The sequence below is a fragment of the Brassica napus genome, chromosome C3 (genome assembly GCF_020379485.1).
Source record: "Brassica napus cultivar Da-Ae chromosome C3, Da-Ae, whole genome shotgun sequence".
Classification (NCBI taxonomy): domain Eukaryota; kingdom Viridiplantae; phylum Streptophyta; class Magnoliopsida; order Brassicales; family Brassicaceae; genus Brassica; species Brassica napus.
The window spans coordinates 32,283,045-32,296,066 of record NC_063446.1 but is presented as its reverse complement, the minus strand read 5'-3'; the positions used below and the strand labels follow the sequence as shown (position 1 = coordinate 32,296,066).

The 13,022-nt window shown below is 36.4% G+C and overlaps 3 protein-coding genes across 7 annotated transcripts; all 3 read right to left on the bottom strand.

Annotated features, from left to right (window-relative positions):
- Nucleotides 1–440: 440 nt before the first annotated feature.
- Nucleotides 441–1,548, bottom strand: LOC106412130 (60S ribosomal protein L36a). Its single transcript, XM_013853022.3, has 4 exons — nt 1,412–1,548; nt 1,070–1,249; nt 746–820; nt 441–647 (listed from the first exon to the last, which is right to left on the bottom strand). Exons 1-4 carry the CDS (start codon nt 1,412–1,414, stop codon nt 588–590), a joined length of 318 nt encoding a protein of 105 aa, XP_013708476.1. The 5' UTR covers nt 1,415–1,548; the 3' UTR covers nt 441–587.
- Nucleotides 1,549–5,978: 4,430 nt separating this feature from the next.
- On the bottom strand, nt 5,979–9,466 carry LOC106414880 (CRIB domain-containing protein RIC5-like). Its single transcript, XM_013855461.3, has 5 exons — nt 8,535–9,466; nt 8,360–8,431; nt 8,071–8,149; nt 7,875–7,975; nt 5,979–7,787 (listed from the first exon to the last, which is right to left on the bottom strand). Exons 3-5 carry the CDS (start codon nt 8,126–8,128, stop codon nt 7,449–7,451), a joined length of 498 nt encoding a protein of 165 aa, XP_013710915.1. The 5' UTR covers nt 8,129–8,149; nt 8,360–8,431; nt 8,535–9,466; the 3' UTR covers nt 5,979–7,448.
- Nucleotides 9,467–9,654: 188 nt separating this feature from the next.
- LOC106415889 (probable methyltransferase PMT1) lies at nt 9,655–12,760 on the bottom strand. 5 transcript variants are annotated; one of them, XM_013856701.3, is made up of 8 exons: nt 12,502–12,760; nt 11,965–12,238; nt 11,730–11,894; nt 11,474–11,656; nt 10,786–11,380; nt 10,603–10,715; nt 10,314–10,534; nt 9,655–10,232 (listed from the first exon to the last, which is right to left on the bottom strand). In XM_013856701.3, exons 2-8 carry the CDS (start codon nt 12,190–12,192, stop codon nt 9,926–9,928), a joined length of 1,812 nt encoding a protein of 603 aa, XP_013712155.1. In that variant the 5' UTR covers nt 12,193–12,238; nt 12,502–12,760; the 3' UTR covers nt 9,655–9,925. The 5 variants fall into 5 exon arrangements, with proteins under 5 accessions (XP_013712155.1, XP_013712156.1, XP_013712158.1 ...); XM_013856702.3 differs by having other exon boundaries at nt 12,506–12,756; XM_013856704.3 differs by having other exon boundaries at nt 11,965–12,202; nt 12,506–12,737.
- Between the last annotated feature and the right edge of the window lie 262 nt (nt 12,761–13,022).

The following is a 13,022-nucleotide window of genomic DNA, read 5'->3' as shown; positions in this document are numbered from 1 at the left end:
CATCTAGTTTCGGTTCTAGTTCGGTTATTTTAAATAATTTAGATTAAATATCAGATATTTTGGGTAAAATATCAAATAATTAGGATGATTCATATTAAAATCTAAAATATTTCAGATTATTTTGGATATTTCGAATAAAAATATTTGGATACTTTTAGGTAATTTAGATACTTTAAAATAATTTAATCTTCTTTAAATATTTTTAAATACTTTTAAATTATATATGTATATATAACTGATAATTTTATATATTTGGATATTTGTTCGGTTTTGATTCAGTTTTTCGGTTATTTCAAATAAGAAATACAAAAACCATTTGGGCATTTCGATTCAGTTCAGGTTAGAGTCTTCGGTTCCTGTTTTTTGCCCAGGCCTAAACGAAGCTTTCGCTGAGTTTGGGCTAAACCGAGACTAAAACGAAATATGATTTGCGAGTTATATGGTATTGACAAAGAAGTGAAATGATAAAGAGCCAAACCATATCTTTAACAAGCAAAGATGGGATTATCTTATACGAGAGCTAAAACAGATGGAATCATGATCCGACATAAGTAACAATACTTGCAAAAAGTTAAGACAAGACCAACTTAGAAAAGAGATGTTCCCTTCCCCTTCTTGTCTCCACCTATCTCAAAATGCTTGCACCTCTGAAGAAACAAAAGCCGACACAATGTAAGAAAAATTACCAAGCGCTTGCAGATCTGGTAATAAGAAGAACTGATGTATGAAGATAGTTCGTTATTACCTTGATCGAATGCTGAGAAAAGTGCTTGCAGGTTTGGCACTGAAGCCTCAAGACAATCTTCTTCGTGGTCTTAGCCTGTTCAACGTGTCACAAATAAATACATCTCAGTCTTTGAAAAAAAAAACTGATTATAACTGATGTTTGAGAGTCTAAGCAAAAGAAACCCAAATCAAGATTTACTAATAAATGTTTTCACATGACTTTGATCTGAAAGAGCCGACAAAAGTACAGAGGCAATGGTTCGCTATATTGATTCAGGATAACTAAAACACTTACTCAACTAACTAACTGTAAGAAGAAGAAGAAGTGATTAGTGTATTATACCTTCTTGTGGAAGACAGGCTTAGTCTGACCACCATAACCAGATTGCTTACGGTCATAACGACGCTTTCCTTGAGCAGCGAGACTGTCTTTACCTTTCTTGTATTGGGTCACCTTGTGCAATGTATGCTTCTTGCATTCCTTGTTCTTGCAGTATGTCTTCTTTGTCTTTGGAATGTTCACCTTCGAACAAAACATGCCTCAGTTTTAACTAGTCCAAGGAAACTAGAGATCTTGAAAACAAGAAATCAATCCACCATGAATTGTTGTTCTCCACGAGACTTAACCAGAATCTATCAACAATCGAAACGAGCTCAACGAGTACAAAACAGAAGAAATAATTACCATTTTCGCTCGTCTGACCGTGAATGAAGCTTGTGTGCCGTCGTCGTCCGCTAGCAAAAGAAACACAACTTATAGTAAACCCTATCAAACACGACGACTTTGGGTCTTGCAGGCCCGTATTTAGTATGTACATATATTGGGCCTACACAGAGTTTACTAAAAAAGTCTTAGCCCATTATTGAACGAGTTAAATGGGAGGGCGGGTTAATAGGCTTTTGATACCCAAACATAATGTGTTTACATGGATCTCTATTGCGGACGGTGGTGACCTGGAACAGGATAAACGTGCATGGATATAGTCACATAGGACCGATCTATATTCACAGTCTGCCACTGCACGCGGCTGGGGAGAAGAAAATTGAGATTTTTGTTATGATTTGAAAATTGAGATTTTTTTTTGTTTGAGTCGGCATTGAATTCTTTTGCAGATGGTTAAAGACAAAATGTTCACGAATATTTTAATATCAGATGACAAACAAAGACATAGAAAATTAATTTTTATATAAAATAAAATTTTGGTTTCATCTAAACGAATTTTAAATGCTTTGTACCAGCAGTTTAGCAAATGAGTTTTGTTTAATATACTAAAAGCTGTGGTTTCTTTTAAACCAAAATAAAAATAAAAAAGCTGGAGTTAAACTCATGCTGCTGCTAAGACCATCATTAACCCAAAAACCTACTTTGTGTCTCTTAAATGATTTTTTAATATATAAGATGTTACTTAAAAGACCTAGTTAACAGACACCAACATTTTTGTACTCCAAAGTAAGTCTCTTATTTAGAGGTTCTTTAAAAAAAAAAAATTACTGAATGTAGAAGAAATATTGTTACCTCTAGGCTTGAATCCATAACCTGAGAGGTTTTTCCATACGAAGGAGCAGGAACTGGGACGGAGGAGCCATTGAAATAAGAACCATCATCTAGGTTTCTACTAAACAAGAGGCTTTCAAAAATTATGTTTTCTGATAAGAACTTTGATTCTTCCTTTTTTAACACTTGATTAACTTCAAAAGGGAGGAACCCAAAAGTACAGCCCTTACAAGAGGCAAAGCCTCTGAATTGAAAATGTCTGAGAATATAAATCTGTCTAATTCTCAGACAAAGGCAGAAAAGAAAGCAACAGAGGAAAGTTAAAAGAAAAATATCCACCAGCAGGTGGCATTACATGACTTCTCCTCATGGAGCTAGGAGGTGGAGCTATAACGCTTCTTGCAGGACCCTGGATCGCAACCAAGACGGGCCTCCAGCAGCGACATAAGAGCGCAGACGATTATCAGGAGTGACACTAGTGGCAATAAGAGACGCCACTCTATTCATGTCCTTGCTAACATGCTCCAGTTTCCATGCTGAGAAGCTACGCAATAGACGCATAAGAGTAGAAACAGAGTAGCTAATGCTTTGGTTCCTAGATGGTAAAAGAAAACAATCTCTAAGGTCTTCAGAGGATGTTTCAAAGATCACCTTACTCACTCTGAGACTTGCCATTGCTTCTACAGACCAAAGTTAACCCCACCATTGCTATTACGAACTATCCATGCCCCCCAACCACAGCACTGTTCCTAGCCCAAGAGGCTGCAATGTTACATTTCAACCACTCTGTCGGGGTTTAGTCCACTTCTGAGCAACTGGTGGATTCCTCGACTGTGGACCGGGTTCCTTTTGAATCGGACTCTGCATCTCATCCCAAATTTCCGCCTCCATAGCAGCTTTATCCAAGATCACTGCTGCGTCAAGTCTGACATGCTCAAAACAGAAGCCATTTCGAGCCTTCCATAGGTGACATAAGATCTAGGGGAAGATCCCACCCACTTCCAATGGTTGGTCTTTCTTCTTACTACACGCTATAAGATGATGAATATTCAGAAAGACTGAATTAGACCACGACCCAGACGGAGGTCTCGGAATAGAAGCTAGATCCCATACATCTTTTGCGAAACGACAATGGAAAAGAACATGACCAATGTCTTCCTGAGCAACACCACAAGAAGAGCAAGTAGTGTCTAACTGGATACCCCGAGACCTTAATCTTTCCTTCACCGCTAGAGCTCCAGATAACGTACGCCACAAGAAACGTTTAAGCTTAGGGGAAGTTTTGGTCTTCCACAGGTCTGACCATAGTCTCTTCTCTAATGGCGTAGGGGTGGACGTAGGGTGATTTGTCTTCTCCTCTAGAGCCTCCAGCAAAGCATAACCACTCTTTGAATTATGCGTTAGTTAGTGTGGGAAATATTAAACTATGATAACCAACTCCAATTATCCGTTAGTTAGTGTGGGAAATATTAAACTATGATAAGAACTTTGATTCATGAAGAGGAATTCATAAGAACCTTTGTGAAGTAAACAAGAGGCTTTCAAAAATTATGTTTTCCGATAAGAACTTATCTAGTTCTTTGGAATCTGAGCCATCTATCGTCTTAATGGTATCAATGCAGCAGCTGAAACGTAAAAAATGACAATAATCAGTTTCTTCTCACATTCATCTTAGCAAGTTTATACAGCTGAACCTAAAAGATTCTTATAATATTCGGATATAAAGTTAAGTAAGCTTCAACACTGTCAGTGTAGGAGCTTGTGAAAGAGAATAATAAGTTCTTGCAAGGGAAAATGATAAGACCAACCAAACAGAAACATTGATGTCTGGTTACCTGCAAGCTTCCTTGTTGAATTTCTTTTCTTCGATCCCGTAGAGAGTCTTGAAAACCTCTGGCTCAACCCGGCTTTCTTGAAAACCTTATGTATCTAATGAAAGTGTTCTAGCTTTGAACTTATGTAATGTTTTATCTTTTGTAAATTTTGACTAAGTTTTCTTGAGAATTCTTCTCCCTGAGTTGCAATAAATTTGATTAATATTTTGTTTTATTGTGTTTGCTATTGAAGTTGTATCAATAACTTTAATTATGTCAAGTAATTTTGGCAAGATAATGTCGTGGAAAATGAACATATTTACCAAACTTTTTCATTAATATCTCTTAAAATTTACAAAAAGTCACAACTAAAGGAGTACACATGCAAATCACAAAACAGACCACAAACAAAACTATTATAGATCATTCCTCTGCAAAGATAAACTTAGACTCCACTTGATATTGAAGAAAACCCCGTCAGAAGACTTCCTGTAAGTCGTCTGGAAGACTTCTTTGAAGTCGTCTGGAAGACTTCCTGGAAGTCGTCTGGAAGACTTTCTGGAAGTCTTCTAGCGCATTATATTTTAGAAGACTTCCCATAGTTCTTCTAAAGTCTGATCCATATCTGAAAAACATGTATATCAAACCCAGATATGCAAAACCTGCATATCATATCAAAAAAACGTTCAAATGGCTTAAAAACAGAGAAAATGAGTGGAAAATGAGTGGAAAATTATATAGACATACTTTTATAGAACACACAAAGTACATATCCAAGTGGAAGATGAGAACCATCTGATTAAAACCTGCAACAAAAAGATAGATTAGTGAGAAAGATATGAGACAAAAATGAAAAATTCATATAAAGTTTAGTCTTTTCAAGTCAAAGAGATTAGAGTGGGTTTGTAGAGTTTTAGTTTGGGAAAAAAATATGAATTTCATGCAACAGGAGGTTACCAAATGAAGAAAAATCAACATAAGAACTTACCATAACGCTCAGATCTATTATGAAAGGGAGACATGAGAGAAGACTCCGTCAGAAGACTTCCTGGAAGTCGTCTGGAAGACTTCCTGGAACGACTTCCAGGAAGTCGTTTGGAAGTCGTCTGGAAGACTTCCTGGAAGTCGTCTGGAAGTCTTCTAGCCCAGAAGTATTCCAGATCTGAAAAACCTGCATATCCAAATCCAGATCTGAAAAACCTGCATCTCCAAAAACGTTCAAATGACTTAAAAGCAAAGAAAATGAGTGGAATATAGATAGATCTACATTTATAGAACACACAAAAATACATATCTAAAATTAATAAATCTACCTTTAAATGAGTGGAAGATGAGAACTATGTGGTGAAAAACCTGCAAAACAAGATAAACTAGTGAGAAAGACATGAGACAAAAACAATAAATTGATATAAAGTTTGGTGTTTATATGTTCAATTAGAGAGAGGTTGGAGAATTTTAGAATGAGTAACATACCATTTTTGTTGCAGTCATTTGAGAGGAGGAGAGAGAATGTGTAAATTTTTTTTATATGTGGAGATAAAAATTCCAATAAGGTTAAATATTTTCGATCAGAAGACTTCAATATTTTTAGCGGGAAACTAAAATATTTTTAGCGGAAGTTAGAAGACTTTCCAGACGACTTACATGTTAGTCGTCTAGACCCTAAACATAACCACTAAACTAAATTAACTAACTAAACATTTCATAAAATCAAATTAAACTTAAAAAAGTGTTTACTATACACAGAAATAATCGCATGTAGACAAAAATTTAATTTAAAAAAAAACATTTAAGCTTTCCAATATCTAACCCTAAGAATACATACAATACTACAACATATGTTGCTAAACCCTAGACCAAAGAATATCATGATTCACACTACTTTCACTCATCTATGTTGAAAACAATTCAATTTTATTATATCTTAATTTATATCACTTAAAACTGTTTATAATTACATAATTTTAATTTTTCGTTTATCAAAATATTTTTTACAAAATTTATATATTATTTTTAATATCAACTATACCAGACGACTTCCGTGGACGTCGTCCAGAAGACTTAACAGAATCTCAGAAGACTTAGCGGGGATATATTCGTAAAAATGAGTTCTGTTTTTCTGTTTGGTCACAAGGGGTTGGCTGTAATTTCACAAGGCTTTTGGGTTATTTTTGCATTCAATTCAAGTTTGGGTATACTTTTGCAATCAAAATCAAGTTTTGAGTCATATTTGGTAAATCTCCCTACATTTTCTACCCCTTGTTCTCAGATTGATAACATTTTATTTCTGTTAGCAGCCGCAAAAACTGCCAGTTGCCAACTCAGTCACTTATTATGAAAAATATTCCATTAAGTTCTATCATTTCGGAAGGCTTTCAGACTTCTAAAACTGAACAACCAATTGATTCTCGTTTTCCTCTCCTTGATCATCAACGCTTTCATATGGAACCAGAAACTCTGCTTTCATATAGGAAAGATGCTTGTTTTTGATGTTGTTGGAGATTCCTCTAGTTACACTATAACTAGAGGAGGAGGAACAATAAAACCAGCACAAAAAGTTCAAGATATTTGGATGTACAAGAGTTTGTGAAAGAGGTATGCAAAGTAGGCCGAGGGAATACTAATACTCTCGAGACTTTCTTAAGAGACGACTAGGATTTTTGCTGGAACTACTTAAGATATGGGATGTACAAGAGTTTGTGAAAGAGGTAAGCAAAGTAGTGATGTACAAGAGTTTGTGAAAGAGGTAAGCAAAGTTCAAGATAGGGGATGTACAATTAGTAATTAATATCTTTGTTTATTTTGCTTTCTAGAATTCAAATGTGAATCTATATCTAGGGTCTATTTAAACCCTTTGATTTGTGGCAAATTTTATCTAACTTACGAGTGAAAATTCATATGTCTTTTCTTACATTTTAATTTTTAAAGTCTTTTTTCCAAAATAAAAAACACAAAAAACTATCATGACATGTAAACGTGTACCTTTGCTCAAAAAAGGTAACGCTACAAACAATCGAAGTCCAATAAAAGACTCAAATCTGTACTAATCCAATACTCAAAATACAATCTTAGATCCATAAACCTGTACAATAGAAAGGTTGATGAGGTATACTTTTAGAGTGACCAAAATCATTTAAGCAAAGCATATCTTATCCCTGATTCATAATCATCAAAGAGTTCTGTTTTCTCATCTTAAATCGCTTGATAAAAACATTGGTCTTGTTATACAAACACATCTCCAACAAAAGGGAGAGAAAAGGACAAAAGTTCGTAGATTATGAGAAGAAAAACAGAACCACCACTCTACTCTAAACTTGATCATGAAAAACTCTCTTTTATCTCATCCCTCATCTTCCTGTAGAGCTTTCTAGACCCACACAAGGATAAACCGCCCGCACGGATATATCTGTTTCCTATGACTCTACAGGTGCAACAGGCAGAGGAGGTTCACCGCCTCCTCCTCTTACTGCTGTTGTTCCTTTTGATTTTTTCTGCCTCGGGGTTTTCTGTACCACAGACTGATCGTTCTGTTGAGGTAAGTCTAACCCTGAACCTGACTCCGACCCTGAACCCGTACTTTGCTCTCTTTGTTTACCCGTACTGCGTCTTGGCCTTGCTGGAGACTCTGCAGGTGAGTTTGTGCTTGTAGATGATTTACGCCTCCCTTTGTTCTTTTTCCTCTCCCCGGAACTCGCAGGTTTCTTGTTGGAACTTCCTTTTGCTTCATCCTCGGGAGACTTATAGTCATGCATCTGCACGTTGCCATAAAATATATATATATATATGAGCTCATCCACGAGCACATTATATATATATAAATAAATAAAGAGGTTACATACCCAGCTTGGGGTCGTAGCAGAAGGCCCTTCCCATCCTATATGAGCAACATGTTTGACATCTGTTGGTTGTCCAATTTGCATCTCTGGTTCCTTCTCATCCTCTGCACGCAACAATTTTTATAACGTTTAAAAGATCTTATTTCTTGATTATTTTTAAAGTACGTAGATATCTATGATTTGGTTTTATAGAACTCACCGAAGATACGAGCAATGTACCTCAATCCTTTTAATAGACCCTTCATTGGTGACGCCATCTTCAACACGCAGCTGCATACCTAACTTGCGGAAGAAGCAAAATCAAAACCCTCGTTTGTAAATAAGAAATGAGTTATCATTTAGAGATTTTTTTGTCATTTTTCTTATGCTTCTCTACTAGTGTTTTCCATCCCGTTCTGAGGATGCAAAGAATGAGAGAGCTGTACATTGTTTTCGGGTGATCATATCAAGAAATAAAAGATCTTAAGAAATTAATCAAATGAACTTACATGTTATGGGTAGAGATAAAACCCTTTTAACAAAGAAGATGAAACATATAGATTTCCAAGAGCTATGAGTTTCTGAAAATTCAAGAGGAATGCATAAACAAACAAGAACAACAGCACGTTTTTTTGTGTTAAATAGACAATGAAATATTGTAAGAAAATAAATTACATAAATTACCTGGTTACAAACTTTAAAAGAATGTGTGCTTTACAAAATGATTTAGGGAAAATCAAAAGTTTTTGATCTACTTCTGTTTCTTGTTTCTTAGCTATTTTGTTTTGTTATGAGTCTCTAGTTGAAGAGGGATCTAGAGGTAGCGTAAGGAAAAAGAAATCTCAAAATCTGCCCTTTGAGCACAGAGGCTCTTTCTCTTCCTCTTGTCTATTTTTCAACATATGTGTGATGGACACATGGCAGATGATTATTGGATGTAAAAGTTGCAAGTCAATCGATAACCAGAAGATTTCAATGGAATTTCTTCAATCCTATATTAAGGTTCTTTGAGTCACCTTGAGGTCGTTTTTACTGGCAAACGCGGAAGATACGGTTATTGTTATTTAGGTAAAAGCTTAATAAGATTTAGCAAGTTGATCCAGACGTTCACCTAAATACTGAAATTGTTTGAGATATTATAATGAAACAAAATAATAGATATATATTATAGTTGTACTTATGAATAGACTCGATAGCTAACAGTACAGTCTCGACTCATCTTCTGTAAGTGTCTTTCCTCATGTAACGTCATCATATCTCTCCACTACGTAGAAATTCCATAATAAGATACAAATACTGTTTGTTGATAAAAAAAAAAAGGATACAAATACTCTTCATCTTGGAAATAACAATACAGCTTCACAATGCAATTGCTGAAAACCTCTGCAAGTAAATTTCTCTCTGCATGTATTCAGTTTCTTTCTTCTCTAAATCCTTAAGCAGACTGCAGACTCTTCTTCTCTTCCTCAGAGACTTCTGCAGCAGCTAACTTATTTTCCAGCATTTTACACATGCAGCAAATGCAATTACCCGAAAAAAAGGAGCAGAATATATGAATAAAAACTCGCGTATTAATATCAGAAAACTATCTCATATGCCACATTATACATAAACCTCTCTTAAAGACAGCATACTCTATAAGTCTCCTTAGAAAGCTAATCGTCAACAAACACAGCTCCTTATTTGTCTTGCTGACTTTGCATTTGTTTTTGTAATGATTTTCATTATACTGTTTAACAAGCTACATATTAGATGTAACATAACAAAGTTTGACCAAAATGTGCTTACATGAAACACAAATCAATGGGTGTATATAAGCTATTATTCAATGAGTGAACGTATACATCTAATTGCATCCAAAAAGTTATAGTTTATAGGAAACTGAGTCATCTCTACTGAACCATACAAAGAACATATATGAATATGTAAAATAAAGAAAACAATAAACAGAAAGAAATATGTTTAAATGCCGCTATAAAACGAAATTTTCTTCGTTGTATGCTTTGATTAGATGATCTCAATAAAGAAGATCTTCTATGGATCTTGTTTTTTGTCCTCATTATAATCAATGATCATCACTCCAGGTCTCTGAGGCTCTCACTTGTCAACCAGAGCTTCTTCTGGACAATGAGTATAACAGTGTCTGAATCTGAGGTTGCCTTTGTGTCAACTGCTTCCCAATGCAAAGCCTTGAGATACTTCTTCACAAGATCAACTACGGATTGTGTGTCCCTTATGAGTATGAACCCGCTTGGGCGAAGTATACGATCCATCTCCAACAGCAAATCCTCTGCGCTGCAACCTCTCTTCTTGATATCGGAAATGATGTCCCAAGCATGGAGTAAATCATAAGTCCTAGGGTAAGTTGAGAATGCTTCACACCTGCAGCATAATCAAATGATAAAATCATATATTATAATAAAGGAGATTTCGATTTTAAGTGACGTTAAGGATGAAACTGACCAGCTATGAACAGCACCCATCAGGCCTCTGTCGTATATAAGTTTAAGCGTGTTAGGTCCGTCTTCAGGAACAACATTCATAACCCAAACATCTTTGTCATTCAGAGCAGCAGCAAAAGAACCCATGTTTGCTTTCATGTCCATTATGTTCCTCACAGTGTCTGATTGAATTGCAGGACTCAAGAGATCCCAGTAAGCATCTACCCTTTGCTTCCAAGTTTCCTGTATGGGGAAGCAATAAATATAAACAATTTCTATATCACTGAAGCTTCAATTGCACTTAAACTTACCGTATCCTTCTCAAACATGTCAGTGGAGTATCCAAAATCAGCTAGCCGAGGTGGAGGAGAGGTTAATCGAGCTGGCCATGGAGACAATCCACTTCCCTTGGTTTTGTGGTCATCTAATGAAATTGTAATGTTTCAGTAAGCATATGCTATATACAAACATGTGAATGAGTAATGAAAACTTACGGTCACTGTATTGAGTAATGCAAGCTTCCATGTTGACACCATACACAGCATCAGGGTCACTGTCAGAGTTGCATAGAGGAGGCTGGGTTCCAGGTTCTCTTTCCAGATAACAATCGTTTGTCATTGGTTTTTGCCAAATCACAGTTTGGTTCCTTTTAGCAGCTATCGTCCAACACATACGCTCCACAAGAGCACTCATCTCTCTCCATATTCTAAGATCCTCCTCGTCTTGTGCATATGCTTCTGGAGATGAATATGCAAAATAGCCACCAGGTCTCAGCACCCTGTCTAGCTCGAGAAGAAGGATACCGTCTCTCTGAAGCCAGTCGATTCTGCAACGTGAACAATGTGCAAGTTCAAAGGATCTACTTGGGTATGGGAGCCTCTTTGTTCCTAGAACGCCGAGGTATGCAGGAATCCCTCTCTCAAGAGCAAATTGAATTTGGTTCTGATGCACATCGTTTGGTGCTAAGGACATTGTCATAATATCTGATGCAAGAAGGTACCCACCGAAACTTGCAACACCACAGCCAACATCTAGAAACGTCCTAAGCCTTCCTTCGTTGTTCAAAATGTTGTTCGGAAAGTTAAGCATCTGCAAAAAAAAAAAAAAAAAAAAAAAATCAAGAATAGCATCAGTAAGCTAAGTATCTCCGTTCCACATAGGATCTAGTCACAGTGGCCTTACATTGGCCATGGATGCAATATACTTATCAGCACCATAGTGAAAATGAGTGCCACCACCAGGGAAATTGATTTTGTCTCCTTTGACAACCATCCAGTTCTGGTCAGACTTCTCATGAGCAAGGTGAGTATGAGGAATGTTCACTTTCCAAACTTCGTCTCTGCTATTCGGCCACTTGATCGGAACCTACACAATATCAAAACATGTCAAGAGACTGACTATAACCAAACAGATGTAAAGGGAAAAAAAAAAAACTTACCTTATAACCTGGAGGAGGAGGAATCAAGCAGTTGAACCGCCTCTCAGGAGGAGGACAGTGACGTTCATAATGCTCCATCAAAGACAAGTCAAGCTTCAATCTCATTTGGTAAATGAGGTTCCTGTCTAAGCAAGGGATAAGCTCCGAGTGTCGATCATCACACACCTTTGCAAGAGAAAACAATATTTAACCAAAACTGTCTGATGATAAATTAGAGAACGGTGTAAGAACTAACAGGAAAGCTTCTTGGAGTGAAACCATTGGCGTCATCGTCAACATAAAAGGAGGTGGAAGCATCTTCCTTCTCGGTGGCATCACCACCCAACCCAAGTTTCCTCCCGTACTCAATAGCGTGGCTAGAGGAGCCAAAGAAGAGGTATACAGAAACAAGTACAACCGCTGCAACGCAGAGAAGAACAATCACTGGCTTCTTCTTATTCCCTCCCTCTGTTCTTCCCCTCATTGCCTTCCGCCTTTTTTTAATGTATTAAGTTCCAAAACGTGAGATTCTACCAAAACAAACAAAAAGGTTGAAACTTTATATAAAACAATTCAGACAGAGAGATTATCCACTGAAATTAGATCCTTTTTTTTTTTGATTCAACGCCATTGCTAATCTACACAGTTTGATTCTAATAATGGATCTGATGATGTCAGAAGCAATGAGGATTTGTATCAAACTAGAAACATCACACACGAAACTAAGAAGCAATTCACATTGGAATTAAAAAGATTCCGAATTGACAATCAAACGATTCGACAAGGAACTCACTCACACAACACAGTAGCTCTTAGATTTGGAGGGACGAACAGATCCGAGATGAATAGCTCTTAGAAGAGGAGATGGGAGTGAGAATCGGATCTAACAACTTTGCTACTTCTATATTGGGAACGAAAAGAAACGAACTTTCTTCTTCTCTTCCTTACTTTTTGGTGGTGGTGGCAGCTGCCAGAGCAAGAAGAGTTCGAGTGAAGATAGCGCCACGGTCGTTAAGTTAAACCATTTTAACAATTTGCTTTGCATTGAATTTTAGTTATTTATTTTTAATTTAATCGATTTTTGTGCTGTGTCGGTGATCTTTGTGTGTTGATTTGAATTTTAGTTATTTATTTTTTAATGTAACATGAATTGATTTACAAGACGAGCTTTTATTTTTATCAGCTCTTTAATTTGATGATGTATTGCCTCTGGATCTACGCTCTTTTTTATGATGATATTGTTGTGACAGACTGAGTGAGTTTACTTGGGAAACAAATTTTCAGCCATGTGAAAGTTTCAGAACGTTTGTCCAA

Coding starts and splice junctions, on each gene's coding strand:
- LOC106415889 (XM_013856701.3), bottom strand. CDS start 12,192: ATGAGGGGAAGAACAGAGGGAGGGAATAAGAAGAAGCCAGTGATTGTT. Junction 11,657..11,729: donor CTCCTCCTCCAGGTTATAAG/GTAAGTTTTTTT, acceptor GATATTGTGTAG/GTTCCGATCAAGTGGCCGAA. Junction 10,233..10,313: donor ATGGGTGCTGTTCATAGCTG/GTCAGTTTCATC, acceptor ATTATGCTGCAG/GTGTGAAGCATTCTCAACTT.
- LOC106412130 (XM_013853022.3), bottom strand. Junction 821..1,069: donor AGCCTGTCTTCCACAAGAAG/GTATAATACACT, acceptor CACGTTGAACAG/GCTAAGACCACGAAGAAGAT. Junction 648..745: donor TTTCTCAGCATTCGATCAAG/GTAATAACGAAC, acceptor TTGTTTCTTCAG/AGGTGCAAGCATTTTGAGAT.
- LOC106414880 (XM_013855461.3), bottom strand. CDS start 8,128: ATGGCGTCACCAATGAAGGGTCTATTAAAAGGATTGAGGTACATTGCT. Junction 7,976..8,070: donor GTACATTGCTCGTATCTTCG/GTGAGTTCTATA, acceptor TGTTGCGTGCAG/AGGATGAGAAGGAACCAGAG. Junction 7,788..7,874: donor CTGCTACGACCCCAAGCTGG/GTATGTAACCTC, acceptor GGCAACGTGCAG/ATGCATGACTATAAGTCTCC.